We start from the raw sequence: 19,632 nt of genomic DNA on the forward strand, positions 1-19,632 counted from the left end.
AGCCCCACCATAAGAAGACTCACCTTTGGGTCAATGTTTTCTGTGTGATCTCCAGCAAGAGCTTCCCCACTTACTTTAAGCAATACCCGTTGCCATCTATATGGCTTTTTGGACCTAGAGGAACCTTCATCAAGTGTAAAGTTGAACGGAGGCAACAGTGATGCCTGATTCCTGACAAACGAAAGAGGCATGAGATGCATTAGAAAAGGTAATCCAGAATTGTTACATTAGGTCTTCAACATAAAAAATAAGTACAACAAAATTGGCTGCATATATGATGAAATGAATTGGCTGTATATTATATCCACCAGATAGATATAGAGGCCGGTTTATCCTTTATTAAAAAAAATATGATGAAATGAAACTGATAGGCAAGCTGCTGATTACGAAGAATCCAACCACAATTCCGCACTTGAGGACATCTACCATGCATATTTTCTAGCGCGAAAATCGCTGTTTTCTGTCACATAACTAAGATTGCTAGATGCCGGATGCCTCCTACCAATCAGTAGAGGCGCGCGAGACGGAGACCCAATCCAATTTGTAGCCCTCCGATTGTGCAATTATCATCTAACGATCTAGTGAACAAGAGATTATAGAGGCATTCGTCGACCACGTGAAGGTGTTCGTACCCGAAGTTGGAGAAGCCGGAGGCGGCGGCGGCGGCGGCACAGACGACGCGGTCGCGCGGCTTTGCGCGGAGTGAGAGGAGAGCGTCGCTGCGAAGGGCTCTCGGTCGCGAGGCGTGCGGAGGAGACGGGGACGGTGGCGAGGAGAGAGCCGCCGGCACCAGGGCGGCGGTGGCGGCCATGGTTGGAGTGGGAGAGAAGCGGGGGCGTATAAAGAGGAGACGATGAGGTGGGCCCGCGACTGGGCTCAGCCGAAATATCAACGAGCTGAGCTCGACTGAGCCTGAGATCTGGCCCAGACTACAGCCAGGCAGGCTCGAGCTCGACTACCACAAACACTTTGTCGATGCACTGCTTGTCTGCACTTGAATCCACCAAACAAGCAGACAAGCTATAAGTTACAAGCAGTGCCTGACAATCTCTGTCTGTTATAAGCATCACCATGATTTTTGAGAAGCGTCTGACACATAATATGCCTTACAATTTGTGATATTCTTCCATGATACAAAATTTTCCATTGATGCAAAAACATCCTTCAGCATATACAACAGACCATTTGGGTGAGAACCTATAAGTTACAAAACTGTCCTAGAGTGTAAAAAACTCCTGTTACACAGCAACAGGCCGTCTGGGTGAGTATCTGTATGCCAGCAGCCTTGATGCGGTTTTCCTCTTGAAGACCAAATAGAGGGTCAGTAGAACACACAGTACAAGAAGGTACAGCCAGATGTGAGCTTCTTGAACATGGAACATCATGGTATTGCCGCAGTGGCAACCGTAGTCACTATGGAGCTTCAACTGCCCATCAGCTCCGTCCGGGTCCAGGATGAAATCAAGGTTGACAGCTTCCTGCTCCAGCACAATGCGCGTGGATTTTGGTCGGAAGCCTTCCATGGATGCCATAACTGCAAGAAACATGGACAGAGATGTCACATAGTTTGTATGGATACACACAGACACAGATCATTTATTTTTTGGACCATGGGTTTGGTCAGTCCATATATATACAATGGGTGATCAACTTGGTCTTAGTAACTAACACGGCAATAGTTTGGGAAATATGTTGTTTGATACAGATTGTAAAACTTGGTTGGTTGATGCCAAAAAGAAATTGTTACCTCCGATTGATAGCCATTAAGAATATCAAAGAAAAAATTGGAAAACCATGTCAAAGGAAGGAGCATGCCGGTCTGAGGATTCCCAATCTCTTTCGTAATTGCAGGTGATACATAAGTGCTGAGGGGTAAGTGGTGTACCTTCATATTTCTCACCAGGCACAATAATTCGATGGTAATCTCCAAAAGTCCTGCTTGCTCTTACCTAAAAGCAAGAAAAAGTTAGGGACCCATGCTCATTTATCAGTTCGTGCATTCTAACATAACTGAACTAATTCTACCGAAACAAACTAACCTTGGAATCAATGCCCTTTATCATCACTGAGCCAGGTACAGGCCTGCCAGTATCTGCTGCAAATATCCTTCCATGAACCCCTGACTAAAACTAGAGTTAATATGACAGAACAGACTTGTTAGAGTATATTAGGCAACTCCAGATATGGTAGTTTAGGATTGATGTAATCCCGTGATAGCCTTCCTTATCTCTAGGTGAGGTGTCTTACCCTCCAAGCCTTGTACTCCTATATATACCGCCCAAGAGGCTCATTGCAATACTATCGACCACATTATACGCATCCTACCTTTCTTACATGGCATCAGACGCTTAGGTTATGAGATCCTAACCCTAGCCGCGCCGCCGCTTCCGCTGCACCCGCGCGCCCCCGGGGAGATCGAGATTGATCTCCGCCGGGGGCAGCGCCCTCCTAGGATGCGCCGCGGATCCCTCTTATCCGCGCTGCCATCATCGTCCACAAGCAGCAGGAGGGCTGACCTCTACCATCGCCGTGGCCGCGTCGCTCGTCGGCATCGCCAAGGCCCCGCCTTGGGCCGCCGCCGCCTCTGCGTCGTCATCCCCGGCCCCGCTCACGGCTTCCCCGCCCCTTCCGCGCCTCAGGCCAGCCCCCCCTCCCAGCGCCGCCGCCGCCGCACGATAGCACGCGTGCGCGGCTGCCGAGGGGGAGGAGCCCCTCCTAGTGCCACCACAAGGCCTGCGCACCGCGTGCGTGCGCGGCTGGAGGGGAGGAGCCAAGACCACGCCGCCGGTCGACGTCGCTGTCAGGCCGCCGCGTCGTGGGCTCCGCCCCACCGCCCTTCCCTCGCCGGCTACCGCCCCTGCGCCATCGGCCGCCACCCTTCCTCCCCCAGCGCCGCCTCTGCTTCTCGAGAAGACGCGGCTGCGGGGGGGGATCTTGGCCTGACGATCGGAGGAGAGCCGCTCGGGTTTTCCAATCTCCTCTGTTTTCCCTGTCCCGTGTTGACCACGCGGGGAAGAGACAAGAAGGAGAGAGAAATTCGCTACAGCACCCGAAATTGTACCCGGAGGTCACCCTGCTGCTGCTGTGTGTTTTTCTTAGGTTTTTTCCCGATTCGTTATCGGGTTTGCGTCGCCCTGCCGTTTGTCGCCGTTCATCATCGACCCTCCCGAATGACGAGGTTGTTGCTGCGCCCTCCAGGTTGCAGCAACGACGTTCGTGATCAAGCCACCCTACCGGTGTCGTCGCCTTTTCAGGCGGTGGCGCCACTCGCCGCCGGTCTTCGTCAAGCAGGCGCTCGATCCGCCTCCGCGCCTCCAGCCTTTCTCGCGCGGACATCGCCGCCGATGTTCCTGAATGAAGACATCGTCGCCACCCCTGATCTGAGCGCGACACTTGCTGCAACCTGCGCCGTCACCACCCCTGTCCTGAGCGTGACCTAAGTCGCAAACCGCGCCGTCTACCATCGTCATCCGCCGCACCGTCCTGCTGCTATCTTCGGCAAGAAGCTGCTGAGTTTGTGTACTCGAGCACCTCGACGACGCTTCGACCCGCGCCCCCTCCACGGCTTCGACCACGTCCACCTCGACTTCGGCTACTACGGCACTAAAGGGCTATCATCTGCGTGAGTCTCCAGTCAAAGCTTTCGCACCGGCGTTCCGACTGCAGGGGGATACGTCTCCATTGTTCTCCAGTCTGACCGTTCGTGTTGCTACCGCTACGACTGCGGGGGATGTTAGAGTATATTAGGCAACTCCAGATATGGTTGTTTAGGATTGATGTAATTCCGTGATAGCCTTCCTTTTCTCTAGGTGAGGTGTCTTGCCCTCCAAGCCTTGTACTCCTATATATACCGCCCAAGAGGCTCATTGCAATGCTATCGACCACATTATACGCATCCTACATTTCCTACAAGACTGATGAACTCTGGTAACTCTTACAGATAGAACAAAAAAGACTGAGCTCCCAAAAGCAGATAGGGTAACCATGAGATTTCTCGTCATATGGAAAGGTGTTTCATGTGGCTAAGAATGAAGAGAAATCGGTGTTCTTGCCACCAGCAGGGTACACCTTTTGGTTGAGATTGATCATATCACAATAAACCCTGCCTAAGTGGCCTTCAAAGGGTCACAACTTTTTTTGTTGGTATGAAATCCTCTCTCTTTTTTTGTTGGTGGGGGTGGGGGAGGGTGTTAAAGACATGAAAACATTTGATAAACTCTGTTTTACCAAATAAGAGGAAACACATCCCACAAATCCTGACTAAATAGACTAGGCATTCAAGAAAATCTTTGGGTAAAGAACCACAAAATTATACTGATTAGAGCCAGAGATGGTGATGGCAACAACAACATTGTCCCAACTAGACAGTAATCCATTGCAAACAGTGAAAGGTTTGTTGGAAAGGAAAAAGGATAAGCTTCGTAGTGCTCATGCCATTGTCGTGACAGTGAACACAAATTCTGATAAAAATCGGTTGAGCTTGCTCAGAACTCAGACCAACTAGCCAAATGTGCCATTGTATTGTCTGTTTAACCCCAATACAAAATTTCAAGTCGTTTCACTCACCAAATTATTAGTCCAGTTCAACCCAATTTTTTTTTCTCCTCATAAACATTGTGTTTTAGGTTTCAAGCTTTGTGGATGGTAGCTGCCAGCAAACCCTATGTTACAAAAGTATAATAGATTTTTTGTGATTGTTTTCATAGGTTGGAACCCTCTGATACTAGATTAACCATCAATATCTGAACATTTTTTTTTAAAAAAAAGGTGGAAATACACGAAAATTATCAGGAAAATTTATTAAAGTTTTTTTCTAACATAGGTTATGATGCCATCTACATATGGTAAAGATTGAACTTAAAACTTAACTTGAACGAGGAGAAACAGAGTAGAAAATATTCATTAGGGGGTGAATTGTTTGGGGTAGTAAAATGAACTTCGTCCTACAAAGAATAAAAAAAACACAACCAAAAGCTGCAACATTGCATTATAACAGATTAAGGTCCCTATATGTGATAGAAACTTTAAACAAACCATTTGCAGAGATAAAAAATATAGTAAAAGCATTAAAAATGAGGCAACCACAAAATACATTGTACATCACTACATCCTCTGAACTATACACTACCACACTAGCAACACTATTGGCTGACATACTTGAAACTGAATCTAAGTAGGACTCACCCTGTATCTCTAGTTCCATCCCATGGATAATTAGCAACAAGAGCACCCTGAAAAAAATATCAAGAGGATAGTATAGGATCTCATTTCAACAAGTAATATTACATAACTGCGGGTAGATGAGAATATTACCCCGTGTAAACTAGCAGAAGCCGTGAAGTGTTCTTGCTTTACCCAGTTCATAATTGCTCTAGTCTCAGGTTGTCTGTAGTTAATATCGTTGTTAACGGAGAAGAACTGTCAAATTCAGTTAGTGTCAATTGAATGGCTTCAAGAAGAAAAAAAGGACAAACGGGCCAGTAGAAACTCGAAAGGACAAGAAGTGCAATGTAGAGAAGTACTCACTTGGTCAGGAAAATCTCGGTTGAGATCAATATTGTTTGCATTACCACGCCATCTAAGAGCAAATCCATCTGGGTTCATTGTCGGAAGTATATGAAGGTGCATATTCTCCACAATGAGAGTTGCCTACAGAAATCAGATTCAAATGCTGAGTTTACCATATATTGGCTACAGTTTTCATAGATTAATTTAAATATACTGTGCACAGGAACATGGTAAAATAGCATGCTTTAGAATTTAATTTAATTTAATTTCATATTTCATGTTTCTATGATGTTTCATGGATTATAGTATCTTCTTTTACCATTTTTTACATAATAATAGCTTCCTTTCAAAATTACGATATCATCCGAACAACTCAAAAATACTTAATGTAGTTATCAAAAAGCTACACCACAAGAGGTTGGCCATTGGTAAACTGCACAGTGACAAGGAAAAGTAGCAACAGATGAGTGTTTGCTTACCAATGGATCCTTCAGATAATTATTACACAGCCAATTCGCAAGATGCATAAGAACCTCTCTTCCAACAGGCTCATCACCATGAACATTTCCGATGAACTGCATGTGTAGCACAAATTTATATCACTGATAAATTCATGGTGCCTTTAACACTGGCACTAGAATAAAGAACCTCTGTTAGTTCTTCATCAATTGATAGTTGAATAAGAATATAACTATGAGGTAATTAACTCGAGCAACAGAGCAAGCCAGCAGAAAAATTGTCCACATGGCACTTTGTCACAAGAAAACCATGTGAGTGGGTGTGGACCTAGTATAGGGGAGTGACCTGAGTAATTGACAATATGGCATTAAATGGTGGCATGTTCACTGCTACAGAAAACATGCGCTAAGTGTGAGCCTACTACAGCTTACTTTATGTGCTCAAGGTTTGGGGAAAATAAAGAAGGAAAAAGGAAAGCATGGATACGGGATCATGGAAATCAAATTTAAAAATTAAAATTGACGAAATGGAATTGCATCATCACTTAACATATCCCACATGTGTGAATATGATTCTGGCACAGCTATCCTTTTGGATCACTAGGGTTAGATGAATAAAATAACAAGATGAGATGAGCATTACAGAAAATTTTCAGCCCAATTTTTATTTACATTCTCCAAATTTTGGAAAAGAACAGCCCCACTTAAGAGTCATTAAGAAAATGGTACCACAAACCTTAAATGCTGGTTCAGCTTCTCTTTGCCTGGGCTTGTCCGATATTTCAATCACCCACTACAATTAGCACAGTTCCCCAGTGTATAAATTTGGCACTAAGCAAAGCATACAAAATGTACTGCCGTTGAAGTTACGTACCAACGGAAAGTCATTCACACTCTTTCCAATGCTGATAGAATGTTTGTGTTATCCCTCAAAGAGAGAAGAAATAATAGGTAAGTGAAGTGTGAACATATGGGAATAGTGGACGGAGGCAAATAAAGAAAGAAAGAAAAATACAATAAAAACTGATATAATCAAAGACAACATCAGAGTTCTACAACAAACAAACAGGAAAACAGATTCACACCAAAATATTATGTTATTTAGACAATACTCAAGAAAAGCTGGATATGGAACAATTTAACAATCTAAAGTAAGATACTAAGATAGAATTATACAAGAATGTTATGAACGTCATATTTAGAGAAGTGGTATTTCATGATTGAATTTCTTTTGAAAGCTACATGTTTCATTGTAACCATTTGGTATTTGATTCTCTCATGATTGGCAAAACCTTTGCACTATACAGTATGCCATAAATGAGACAGAGTATCCACAAATCTGCATGGCTTAAAAGAACTGATAGTCTTAAAGTTGTTTTAGAAGCTCCAAATATAACGGTCACAAAGAAGTTATGTATTATGCATCATGTACGGATGTACCTGTATATCCTGGAGATATTTGAACGACGACTTCCAAAGGCATGTACAGCAATCTCAAGCTCAGCATTGCTCATATATCCACGAGCCATTTCTTCCCTGAATTTAGTTCAAAATCATACACTACATGGTCAACCAATAATGTCATGCGACAAAGACACACATTGTTTTATCTTCTTTTTTTTTGGAAATAGGTAAAAATTCTTATTTTAAGCATACGTGATATGAGGCTTATCTTGAAGCAGGTTGCGTGAAACTGGCCCATTGTCTCCATAATCCGTATATGGTTGACAAATAAAAATAGTAGATGTGTCAGTAACAGGATAATAGAAATGGGTACCTGTATGCTGAAAGATACTACATCAAACTTGACGTGGACATGTATAGTCAAACAGGTAGACGCAGGGGTAGTCAAGATAAGAATACATTGACTAGAAAACTAGATGAGAGAAGGGCATGGGTGTCGATATGTATTGGATGGGACGTGAACACATTCATCACGTATTCATCCTTTTCAAAAAAAAAATTCATCACGTATTCAAGAGCATGCAAATGTTTTGTAATTCCAGTTCGTGCTCGCCATCATTGTGCACGCGCACTGTTCATCACTTCATTCCCAATCACAAACCATTCTAATACCAAAAGCCCAAAACGAATTAGATGGAATCCTAGGCACCGTATCATTCAATCAAAGAACACGGAAATTAAACGTGCTACCGGATCTGGAGTCTCCGAAGATCACCAGCTGAAACGAATCCCACCGCCTCCATGCGAATGGGAAACGCTCCTAAGGATTCAAACGGCACCAGTGCCTCATCGAAACACACACCCAACCCAGACATCTCACCGAAGGGAAGAGAAGGGAGGAAAAGACCTGACAGATCGTGGCCGCCTCTAGCTGAAGCCTGCGTGGGAAGCAACGCGAAGGCGCGGAGCAGGAGCAGGAGGAAGAGGGGGTGGATGCGCGAGATCGCCATGGGCGCGCGAGGACGCCACCCACGGGAGAGGAGGTGAGCACTGGGCAGTGGTAATGGCGAGGGAGGGTCCTGGGTTTGACTCGCTCGGCCCAACCGTGGCCGGGCCCGGGCCCGGGGGAGGCCAAGCAGGGAACATGATCCGCTTCCGACAAGATTAATATCCATAGAAATATAAAGCCTAGAAAATATCACAACTGCGCATCTTCTTACGTTTTCAACCATTTCGTTTTGTAGGGAACGTGATACGCCAACCAGACACGATGACACGACATTCTTCAAAAACATGAGAAACTTTTATTCAATTCACTTCCTTTCACATGTATACCACATTGTTTCCGGGAACAATTGTAGCGTTATGACCCATTGCTTCTGCTCAAATTATCTCAACAAAATGTGAGTGTAGTGTGACACGGCAGATGCTGGTATCAAGTCAGAACAAGGCTGCACCAAAAACTGGGTTCAGCAGGCAACCCAAGGATGGCTCTCCATCAATCAGCAAATGCAAGGATGACAGCTCAACGCGGTGCTTCACGAACTAGTCTGAAGCCAGCTAATAAGCCGTGTGTATATCACCACAGAAAGAACTTGCGAGCACAAAGGCTCAGCACTTCTCAACTGTCAGCTCAGCAAAACAAGGCTCTGCAGCGCTTGCATTCCTGAGAAAAAAATTAGCAGGCGCCATCATTATGTACTCAGTGACTGGAATTTGGAATAATTGTGTCAGGACCTGTGACAGGGGATAACACATGAGGCTCAACTCTAGAAAATACAAACATGTTAGCATAATGATCTGCGCAACATTAAAATAAAAACTCACCTTTCAGAAGACTAGAAGTGGCTGCCAGTCATCACCACACAGCTTGGACAGCTACAGAAACTACAATTGCTGTGCACCCATCTATTTTGAGTTGGAGACTTTCAGTAGCTCATGGAATGCTTCCTGAGGAATGTCAACAGAACCCACGCGTTTCATGCGCTTCTTGCCTTCCTTTTGCTTCTCTAGCAACTTCTTTTTCCTAGTAATGTCACCGCCATAGCACTTGGCCAGAACATTCTTCCTCATTGCTGACAGGCTGGAAATGGTGAAAGAGAGCATATAAGCAAAAACCCATATGACAGCAATGCCATATTCAACTATTTACCTCCTAACTAGTACATGGCTTTTCAGATATACAGTTAGCTAACCTGATAATGAACAATATGTTTGGTTATTTACTGTGCAGAAGAACGATACTGCTAAAACTAAGGCAGTCTCCTACTGGTTAAAACCAGAACCTTTGAGATATGCTGCAGCCAGATAACCAAGATTGCAAGCCCAAGGCTGACTGGTTCATTTAATATTAACTATACAAGTAGAACTTTTTGGCCAACAGAAAGGTTTAGTTGGAAACTTTTTGAAAGTCACTCCAGTTCTTTTTAGTTGCTAGAAATTTGCACTACTTGCTTACAGAAAATGCTAAACATTATGACTAATGTTCTGGATCAATGCATAGCAATGCTGTCGTAAACATGGAGAAATGCACATAATAACTTCAAAAAGTTCTGATAGAGAAAAAATCTTCAATTAAATCAAACAGTAAAGAGAAATGCACTGGGTTCCTTAAACTTTTCCTTTATTCTCACCTAGGACCATAAACTCTCAGGCTCTGCACTCTGAGGGTAGGGCCTAGGTGACAATTCAGGAATAGTTCAAGGACCGCGCTGCATCTCAAAACTAATAGCAGCTTCGAATATCTTACGTTTCCCTTGCGATAACCTTTGAACCAATTGCTGCTTGTATGGTGATCTCAAACATTTGCCTGCATTACCAGAGACAAAAGCATGAAATGAATTATGTAAGGCAGCAGAAATGCAAATCATGCCGCTACTCAACATGAGACCATGGTAAAATTCTGTTCTAAGCGTTGCAAAAGCCACCAAGAAGAAAACTGTCCTAATATTTCATTCTCACTTCTGTTATTCCCCTTCCAGCTAATTACACAATTTTGAGGTGTAATTTATACATTGATCCAAAAGTAATGTGCTCAGAAAGAGATATTCTCATGTCTGAGCCGCACAGTTCACATGTCCCACAAATGAGGTTGATAAATACCTTTCTATAAATTTCTTGAGCTTCTCCACTAATTCCCTTCCAACCCTCTGAGCCTTCTGATTATGCACTATAGTTGCCATAGCATCGACAGGTTTGCCATTGAGAAGGATGTCCATCTTCACTAGATCAGATTGTTGGTATCTGCCAAGGAGAAAAGGGGAAGCCATGAATGAATAAAGTACACAAAATTATGGTACTTTTTTTCTTCCTTTTATCACCCATTTTACTATTTCAAACATCGGTGGTGCTTGCTCTTAATAAGTCAAACAACCGCAGATCTGTTCAAAAGAATGTTCCAAAACCTTGTATACGTAAGACGAGCATTTTCTGTTTGTAAATTGTAATCACTAATCATATGCTAGATTTGAAAAAAGAAAGTCCACTCGACGATTATACCAATCAGAAAGGTGTGCTAATACCTTCAGAATATAACGGAGTAGAAATGAAGCATAATAACAATCAAAGCATACGAGGAAGTGAAATAAACAGTGTGATGTTTTTCTAATCTGAAAATTCCAAAAGGAAAAACGGTGTAACAAGACCATGCCTTGTTACTGCATTCACAATGGGACTTACTCTGAATCTTCATAGTCAAAAGTAGCATAGCCAGAGGTGATGCCTTTCAACTCATTGTAGAAGTCGACAATTATCTCCTTCAATGGTAGTCGGTACTTCAACAGAGCCCTTTGGCTGCATCAAAAATAGCCACGAAAAGCAAAGAATAGAATAACACATAATAAAACAAAGAGTTTTTTTTGGAGGGGGGGGGAGGGGAGGGGAGGGGAGGTTTACGCATCAATAAATGTATATTCTAGCTGTTCGCCCCTCCTTTCTGAGCAAAGCATAATGACAGGCCCAACATACCTGAAAAGGTGATTAAGGATGATAGTAAATTTCTAGTTGTGATGCTAAAATATCCAAAGAAAAAAAGCAGAAAGAAAGTGAAAAAAGGAAGCAGATCTTACTCACTAGGGATAATGATTGTTGCAATAACTGTGGGCTCCCAACAGGCTACCACACGCTTTCCAGGATTCGAAGCCAAAGCAGCCGGGTTCTCAACTTGTACCTTGCTGGGAAGAAAATCTAAGTTCAGTTTCCTAGCAGAAAACAATTATATCAAATACAATTGTGAATGCACACCTTCCATCACCATATTCAAAAATATAAGGTACGGTTGGTATGGTCGATATGACTTGAGCTCCATATTCCTAAATAAACCCAGTGACAGAATCAGAATCTCAAGGCAGTTATAGGTCATACAACTTATTTACGCTATATCACAATTTCCTCTTCTTCACATTATATTCCAATTCTTTCCTATTTATAAGTGTCAAATGAACGGAAGAGTTTGTAGGTTGAAACAGGTATTCAATGCACTTAGAAAGAGTAGTCATGGACATAGTACCATTAACCTGATGACGAAACATGTTCTTAGTTTTTTTTCTGATAAATATTTCATCCTTCTAAAGGCAGCATCTCAAAGTTACAAATTTCCTTCAGATACTAGCATAATAGTTAGGAATGAAGCTCTATAAAATTAATTTTTCAACATCAATTGATGTATCGTGTATCTTGAGTAGTATTGCGGGACTAACTGTAAGAAAAATCAATGAATCAAAATTATGAGGAAAACTATACTTGCTCAAGCCGTTGATGGAATACATCCATGTGCAGCAATCCTAGGAACCCACATCTGTACAGCATACGGTAATAAGAAAATCAGCAATAGATTAAAGTAAAACCCACACTCAGTGTAACGAAAACCATAGAGAACTAATTCACATACAGAAAATCTGGTACCTGAATCCCATGCCAAGTGCATTGCTTGTCTCTTTTGTAACAGAGACACTTGCATCATTACATGTTAGTTTTTCAATCGCATAGCTAAGAGCTTCGAAGTCAGAACCATCAGCAGGATAGAGACCAGAGAAGACCATGTGTTTCGCAGGCTTGAAACCTGAAAGGCTATTCTGTATGATGTCGCATGCGACCAAAACTAAAGAAAGAGAATACAAAACATGGCTATGGAACTGCAATACATCATGCATGTTCTTTTCAGGCTAAATCGGACTAAAAGAAAAGTGAAATACAGATGAGGACATAAAAATGTTTCAAGAATGGGATTCCATACCAGGAAGTGGCTCAACAGTGCTTTTTGCCTGGTGAAGGGTATCACCAATGCGTGCTTCTTTAGTTGAGCGCATTCCACTAATAACATACCCAACTTGTCCAGTGTAGAGCACTCCAGTAGGTGTAAGCTCAGGGTGCATAATGCCAACATCCAGAACTTCATATGCACGGCCAGTTGCAGCTGACGCAATCTTATCACCTTTACACAGAGCACCATCAACAACAGCAACATGGCAAATCACTCCTTTGTATTCATCATAGTAGGAATCCAGAAGCAACATCCGTACAGGAGAATCACATTTCCCAGGTGGAGAAGGTATGCGTTCAATAACAGCAGGTAATACATGTTCAAGGCCTTTACCAGTCTTTGCAGAAGTGAGCAGAGCTTCACTTGGATCAATGTCAAATAACCGCTTCAATTGATCCTTTACATTATCTGGATCAGCAGTTGGCTGATCAATCTTGTTAATCACAGGAATGATGCTCAAATTTGACTCAAATGCAAGGTAAAAATTGGCAATTGTTTGAGCTTGTACACCTTGTGCTGCATCAACCACTAAAAGAGCACCCTGGCAAGCTGCAAGGGACCTGGATACCTCATAGCTGAAATCCACATGGCCCGGTGTATCGATCAAATTAAGCAAATATCTTGGCGCATCCGAGTCCTGGGATGCAGTAGTGTACCTATAGAACATAGTTGCCGTTTGTGCTTTGACTGTAATTCCCCTTTCTCTCTCAACCTGGTCACAACATAAATGAACGTTACAACAGAAGACATGCAGTATCAAACTACATATGAAGGCCTGATACAATGTAAAAAGCATTTTTCTGAAAGTAAACTCCAAAACAGAGTAAAGGAAAAGGGAGTTGAGGTTGTGGAGATAAACACCCTTAGCTAAATGAAGTTGAATCACATAATATGACAATCTAAAACGGTGCACTATCTCATATTCTGGAATTAAAGATCAATCCAGTAACGCTGTTTGCGTTTCTATAGAATGGATAAACCTTTTCAGTATGGGATTTGATAACCCTTACTCGCAGTGCAATCTCAAAATCTGAAAGGCCAACAGGTAACAACTATTTCTAAAAAAATAATGCAGTGATCAATACATTTCCAGAATCTAATCGTTAAAACAGTAAAGAATGCTGGCCTAACTGAATTGATCACCAATCACCATCCAATAATTGAGCGGTAAATGGCCAAAATGTTGCTAAATTGTATAAGTTATCAAAAACCGGAGAGTGAGGGGGGAGGATTGGCGCCGCACTTGCAACTTGTCGAGGTACTGGGGCTGGCCATGGCCCTTCTGGATGGTGCCGGTGAGCTCCAGCAGCCGGTCCGCGAGCGTCGACTTTCCGTGGTCGACATGCGCGATGATCGAGAAGTTCCGGACCCGCTCCGGCGGGTACAGAGCCAGCTCGGACCCGGACACCGCGCCGCGGGGCCCGTGCTCCGGCGACGCCTGCGACGAGAGGAGCCGCCCGGGCTGCTGGAGCGCGCTCCGGGACAGGGAGGGAGCGGCGGCGGCATACCGCGCGATCCGGCGAGCGGATCGCTGGATCGCGGCGGCGCCGGCCATCCGGAGCCGCGGGCCGGGGTGGGGCGGCCGGCGGCCGGCGGCGGGAGCTAGGGTTCTGGAAGGGGATTTGGCTGAACAGGAAGATGGGTTGCGTGGAAGCGGTCTATGGACTAGAGAGCCTGAGAGGCGCATCCGATTGTGACGTGGCAACTTGAGTTCGTTCGTGTACATCAGCCCTGTTTGGTTCATTCTATTAGAATATTTAACAAGAAAAATCTTATATACATGAATTTACCATCTTTCGTTGTAAAATAGATATTTCACTGTAAGGTGCCTAGAGGTAAAATTGATATTTCACTATAAGATACAATTCTATCGTAGCATGCCAACTCAGTATAAGGACGAAAATAATTTTTTTTGTGTAGTTTAGAGATTAAATTGATCTTTGATGAAATTAAACCGAGTTCGATAGTTGGGAACTATTTTAGCTATTTTGCCTTCCCGAACCTCCCCACCCGGCTACTCCTGCCTGTTGCTGTTCAATCCGTGCAAGCGTCCACGTCCATCCATGCGCGCGCGCGCGCAAGCGGCAACAACCGCACGACGAGCCCATCCCCATGCCCCTCGATCGGCCTCCCAGCCGCCGCTTTCCCTGCCAAACCCGGCGCGCGCGGCCGCGGATCACGGCGGGACGCACGGCGTCCTCCTCCCCCGCGGCAGCGCGCTGCTATAAGACCACGCCCGGGAGCCACCACGACCGCCAGACCGCGCCGGCTCTCCCTTCTCCCCACCTCGTTGACGCCCGTTCACCCGGGAGGGCTCGGCATCCTTGGGAAGAACTAGCACGTTCTTCCCGAGACCTGCAGAGCCCCGCCCCCGCGGTGACCCGCCGACCGAGACGGCGCGCGGCGCACGTCGCCTCCGATCCCCCGGGGCTCACCGTACCGCTCGCCGCCGAGCCCCGACCCGTTAATTAACTACTAGCTAGCTAGAATCGATCGCCAATGGCGGTCGTGGTGAGGAGCCTCCTGTCCATGTCCGCCCTCCTCTGCGTCCTCGCCACCGCCGCGGCCGCGCCGACCGAAGCCGCCATGGGCGAGGCGTACGCGCGCCTGGTCAACGTCACCGGGAACCAGCAGCTCTGGGCGGAGCGCGCGGAGGTCAGCGAGCCCGTCGCCGTCATGGACCGCTTCGAAGACGGCGCGCGCAGCAGGGCCGCGGAGGCGCCGGCGCCGGGGTCCCCCCGGTCCCTGGCGCGCAAGCTCCGTGCCGGTGCCGCGGCGGCTGGGCCAGCTGCTGGCGCGCCATCGCCTTCGGCCGCAATGCCGCCCGCGGGCTCGCCGGCGGTATCCACGTGGTGATCGACGACCCCCTCAACCTGGGCGCCCACAAGGAGGACCACCGCATCGGTGTCCGCAGCGCGAGCGACGGCGACGGCATCTCCGCCCTCGTCGGCTCCAGCAGCATCTGGATCGTCCACGTCGATCCCCCACACACAGCTGGGCTGCGCCGACGGGCGCATCGACGTCGTGATGCTCTTCGGCGCCAGCGACGACGACAGCCCCAAGGACGAGACGACAGCAACTTTAACACACCGAGTGCAAGGACTGGGTGTGGAAGTCGCAGGACGAATTGTTCCTAAACGAGGCCTTCGTCAACCAGTCCGGCGGCAAGCACGAGCGCCGAGAGTCGACGACCAAGTTCGCCGGCGCGCTCAAATGCTGCGTCGGCAACTTATCGAGTTGGCATTTGCAAAGGTTGTGTAACGAACTCTTGCATTCGGCTTCGTGGTCCTTGCGACGCATACGCTTGGTTTTCGTGGTGTGTGTGTGGTGGTAACGGAGGAGGATATATATGAAGGGTGTGGCAGTGCTTTGCTCGATCGACCAAAATGATGTGCCCATCCATCTTAGATCATGACATGGGATTGTGCTCCAGGTAAGAGCCTGTTTGGAAACTGGCGATTGACATCTTTTTAGTGAGGACTGAGGACTCTTTGAAAAGTCTAATTTACAATGTGGAACTCTCAAAAAAATCTGGTTTTCAACCTTCAATTATAAAATCGGATAACGAGAGCTATTCAATTTGTCGAAACCGAACGAACTTCGGCTCATAAGGTGATTTAAATATTTTATTAAAAATAAAATTATATCTAAAAAATCACACTAATTTATTTTAAATAAAAAAATGAAATGGGTACTGATTTTTTTTCTAAAACTGTAGCCTACTATCATTGAGAAGAAAAGCACATTCATTTGGGGAACCTGGAACTAGACGTGTTAATGGGCCAAAAAAAAAAAGAACTACCATGGGGTTTTAATGATTGTCCCTCTCCTAACTTGCTCTCTCTTATTCACACCCTCCTCCTAACTAGTTCATGCCCCGCCAACACAGATGTGAAATCCCATTGAGTCCTACTATTGCCACCTGATCCATTTCCATAATGCCATCTATGTTACCGATCCATCCTTCTTTCTCATCTCTAGTGTCACCTTGCCATTGTTGCGAAGCCCCCAATGCTTCGTCACTCACCCACCATCTCTTTTTTTTCCCGAATACGCAGGAGAGCTCACCCACCACCTCGCCGCATTGTTGGACCTTGACGGAGATTGGCTGAGCATGAATTTGCATTTAGAATAGTTGAGGCGCTACTTATTATTAACTTCAGTTAGTAGTTGCAACTCTGCTAGAGATCTCTCACACTTGCCAGCTCCCTTGACGATCAGCAAAGGATTGGCAGCTGTGGTTAACCATCCAAAAAATTGGCATCTTCATTCACCCTAAAACACTCGTGCACAGTTTAGCTGTTCCATTGTTCTTGGGTTTTGAAGGAGCTGAAGCAGGGCATAGACGTACTCAGGGGCGATTGAAGCACACATACATAATTTCGAGAGACGGCCATATATAATAAAATGATGATCACTACATGTCGTTCATCCAGAAACTATGTATGGTTGTTTGGTTTCTCTTGGATCTGTGTCCTCGACGATCACGGCCAGAAATGGATCGCCGGAGGAGGCGCTAGCTAGCACGGCTGGCCGACGCGGCACGTGAGCGCGCCGGCGAACCTGGTGAGCTGGCCGACGTAGCTCCCGTGCTTGGCCGGGATGAAGTCGAGGCGGTCGTACTTGCGCTCGTTCTGGCCGCCGGACTCGTTGAAGAAGGCCCCGTTCATCATGACGTCCCCCTGCGACTTCCACACCCAGTCCTTGTACTCGGCGTAGGGCGTGTACTCCCTCTTGGTCACCTCCTTGGCGTTGGGGTCGTCGGGGGCGATGAACCGGTTGCCCTGGCTGATGATGGTGGGGTTCTTGTTCCCGCCGATGGCGTACATCTGCCAGTGCGTGTAGTCGTTGTTCACCACGTGGAAGAAGCCGTAGCGGCACCGCGGCATCCGCTGCACGAGCCCCTTGCCGAAGTGGTTGAAGGCGACGGTGACCTGCATCGCCGCGTCCTGCGGGTTGTCGTTGCTGGCGCCGAACAGCATCACGTGGTCGTGCTTGGTGAAGTGGCTGTTGGAGACGGTGATCCCCGTGGACCCGTTCACCACGTCGACGAGCCCGTCGGCGCACCGGTACATGGACACGTGGTCGATCCAGACGTTGCTGGACGAGAGCACGGAGATGCCGTCGCCGTCGCTCCGGGACCGCAGCCCGTGGTGGCGCTTCGAGTCGCGGATCGTCCCGCCCGAGTGCGGCGCCGCGTGGTGGATGTGGACGCCGTGGATGATCACGTGCTCCACGCTCTGCACCGTGATCTGCGCGCCGACGATGTGCACCTGCGCGCCGCGGCCGTCGATGGTCTTGTTGCGGTTCACGATCAGCTCCTGCCGGAGCCGCACCACCATGTCGCGCGCGAACACGATCCACAGCGGCCGGTCCTGGATCGCGCCGTACCGGAGCGTGCCCTTGCGCGGGACCACCATCTCGTCGTCGCTCGCGTCCGTCACCACGTAGATCTTCCCGCCCGCGCCGCCGGCGGTGCGGTGCCCGAACCCGCGCGCGCACCGCGCCAGCCGCCGCCGGTCCGCCGCCCAGTCGGCGCGGCACCGCCAGCAGCGGTCGATGGGGTTGGTCGCCATGCACGGGCCCCGGTACCGCGCCAGCGACCGCCGCGACGTGGCCCGGAGCGTCTCCGCGTTGAAGCGGTTCATGGCGGCGACGGGGTCGCTGACGTAGGCGGCGCGGATGCTGGCGCGGGCCGCCTCCGCGCGCGCCGCCCAGTACTCCTCGTCGGAGGTGACATTGCTCGCCGCCGCCGCCGCCGCCGCGACGGCCGTGGTGGCGAGGACGCAGAAGAGAGCAACGGGCAGGGGGCTCCTTATTATTAACCCCGCCATCGTGGGTGGACGCCGGCGCGGCGCCCCACCGCGGGGAAGGGGCTCAGGAGATGTGTGTGTGTGGCGTCGAGGGTTCCTGAGCCCTCCCCGGCGGGTGAACGGCGTGCGGCACCGGGACGGAGGTGCGCACGGTGCGGCGGGGTGCGGTGGCTCCAGGTGCAGGGTATATATAGCGGCCGCCGGCGCGACCCCCCGCGGGCCCTGGCTGGACGTCGTTGCCGCTCTGTTTGGAGCCTGGGGCGCGAGGAGAATGGCCGGCCGCAGGTTCTGTTCTGCTCCGTCCTGGCATCCTGGCATTACGGAGCCGTCGAGTCTTGCCATGTAGAGGAGTCAAGGTCAATGCTCTGTCCCGATCGGAAATGGAAACTCTTGATCTGCTACCATTCCCGTGATTGGAAAGCTGGCAACATTCGTGCAATCAGTGGCGAGCGAGCAGACCTTCTTTAATTTTCCGGCTGCTGACATGACAGCCGTGTCATCGTCTTCACCAACGCTGGCGAGCTTTTCTTTTCCTTTTTTTTGAACAAGGGCATGAAAGGATGCGAGGCTTGGAGAAATGACTGTGGGCCGAGACTTAATAGGCCGTAGTGAACTACGCTCACATACGGTCCAGCCCAACAACCAGACTTGAACGGCCCCGAGCTTTATTTTTTCTCAAACACACACAAGAGTTGTCTGTCATTGTATACTTCCTCCGTCAAAAAAAAATGCAATTATGGGATTCATGCCGATCAAACTAGTTCGAATTTGACCAAACTTATATTTAAAAGTATTAATATTTATATCTTCAAATAAATTTACTATGAAAATATAATCTATAACTAATGTAATGGTACTTATTTTGTATTTTGAATGTTATTACTTTTTCTAGAAATTTAATCAAAGTTTAAACTATTTGACTCCTCGAAAAGTGAGAATTGCATTCTTTTGTGGACGGAGGGAGTAGAAAAAAGTTTGGATCTGTTCATTCTCAAGATTTCTTCCAAAAGAAAAAAAGTTCATCCTTAGCGCTGGAAGCTGGTCGGCAGCTACCCAAATGGACTAATTTCATCCATACGAGAAGAGAGCGAAATGGTGCGGCGCATTAAGCTCGTGCAACTGGCAAAGAGAACTAAACATTCTGCGGTGTGGAGGTTTAGTATGCCGGTGGAATAATGTACTGAACATT

The 19,632-nt window shown here is 47.1% G+C and overlaps 3 protein-coding genes across 7 annotated transcripts; all 3 read right to left on the reverse strand.

Moving 5' to 3' along the window:
- Positions 1–1,102: 1,102 nt before the first annotated feature.
- On the reverse strand, positions 1,103–8,484 carry LOC120670452 (carboxypeptidase SOL1-like). The gene is made up of 13 exons (XM_039950550.1): positions 8,278–8,484; positions 7,623–7,680; positions 7,407–7,502; positions 6,841–6,871; positions 6,703–6,759; positions 5,988–6,083; positions 5,527–5,649; positions 5,314–5,418; positions 5,185–5,231; positions 4,303–4,360; positions 2,040–2,123; positions 1,886–1,949; positions 1,103–1,534 (listed from the first exon to the last, which is right to left on the reverse strand). The coding sequence occupies exons 1-13, from the start codon at positions 8,378–8,380 to the stop codon at positions 1,239–1,241; spliced, it is 1,218 nt and encodes a 405-aa protein (XP_039806484.1). The 5' UTR covers positions 8,381–8,484; the 3' UTR covers positions 1,103–1,238.
- A 167-nt stretch (positions 8,485–8,651) lies between these two features.
- LOC120669900 (translation factor GUF1 homolog, mitochondrial-like) lies at positions 8,652–14,257 on the reverse strand. 5 transcript variants are annotated; one of them, XM_039949791.1, is made up of 13 exons: positions 13,874–14,257; positions 12,964–13,342; positions 12,604–12,801; positions 12,273–12,429; positions 12,111–12,165; positions 11,613–11,680; positions 11,438–11,542; positions 11,265–11,336; positions 11,049–11,162; positions 10,473–10,613; positions 10,120–10,179; positions 9,198–9,453; positions 8,652–9,107 (listed from the first exon to the last, which is right to left on the reverse strand). In XM_039949791.1, the coding sequence occupies exons 1-12, from the start codon at positions 14,183–14,185 to the stop codon at positions 9,279–9,281; spliced, it is 1,836 nt and encodes a 611-aa protein (XP_039805725.1). In that variant the 5' UTR covers positions 14,186–14,257; the 3' UTR covers positions 8,652–9,107; positions 9,198–9,278. The 5 variants fall into 5 exon arrangements, with proteins under 5 accessions (XP_039805725.1, XP_039805724.1, XP_039805722.1 ...); XM_039949790.1 differs by having other exon boundaries at positions 12,604–13,205; positions 13,287–13,342; positions 13,874–14,222; XM_039949788.1 differs by having other exon boundaries at positions 12,604–13,342.
- Positions 14,258–17,003: 2,746 nt separating this feature from the next.
- On the reverse strand, positions 17,004–18,590 carry LOC120670517 (pectate lyase-like). Its single transcript, XM_039950636.1, has one exon. It carries the CDS (start codon positions 18,462–18,464, stop codon positions 17,151–17,153), a length of 1,314 nt encoding a protein of 437 aa, XP_039806570.1. The 5' UTR covers positions 18,465–18,590; the 3' UTR covers positions 17,004–17,150.
- Positions 18,591–19,632: the final 1,042 nt, after the last annotated feature.

The sequence above is a fragment of the Panicum virgatum genome, chromosome 4N (genome assembly GCF_016808335.1).
Source record: "Panicum virgatum strain AP13 chromosome 4N, P.virgatum_v5, whole genome shotgun sequence".
In the NCBI taxonomy this organism is placed as follows: Eukaryota; Viridiplantae; Streptophyta; class Magnoliopsida; order Poales; family Poaceae; genus Panicum; species Panicum virgatum.

Excerpts from the sequence above, each read along its gene's own strand:
- LOC120670452 (XM_039950550.1), bottom strand. The coding sequence starts at position 8,380 with ATGGCGATCTCGCGCATCCACCCCCTCTTCCTCCTGCTCCTGCTCCGC. Across the intron at positions 7,503-7,622 it reads CAAGATAAGCCTCATATCAC|GGAAGAAATGGCTCGTGGAT; the intron begins GTATGCTTAAAA and ends AACTAAATTCAG. Across the intron at positions 1,535-1,885 it reads GCCTGGTGAGAAATATGAAG|TTATGGCATCCATGGAAGGC; the intron begins GTACACCACTTA and ends TGTTTCTTGCAG.
- LOC120669900 (XM_039949788.1), bottom strand. The coding sequence starts at position 14,185 with ATGGCCGGCGCCGCCGCGATCCAGCGATCCGCTCGCCGGATCGCGCGG. Across the intron at positions 13,343-13,873 it reads AGTACCTCGACAAGTTGCAA|GTTGAGAGAGAAAGGGGAAT; the intron begins GTGCGGCGCCAA and ends TGTTGTGACCAG. Across the intron at positions 12,430-12,603 it reads CACTGTTGAGCCACTTCCTG|GTTTCAAGCCTGCGAAACAC; the intron begins GTATGGAATCCC and ends ATAGCCTTTCAG.
- LOC120670517 (XM_039950636.1), bottom strand. The coding sequence starts at position 18,464 with ATGGCGGGGTTAATAATAAGGAGCCCCCTGCCCGTTGCTCTCTTCTGC.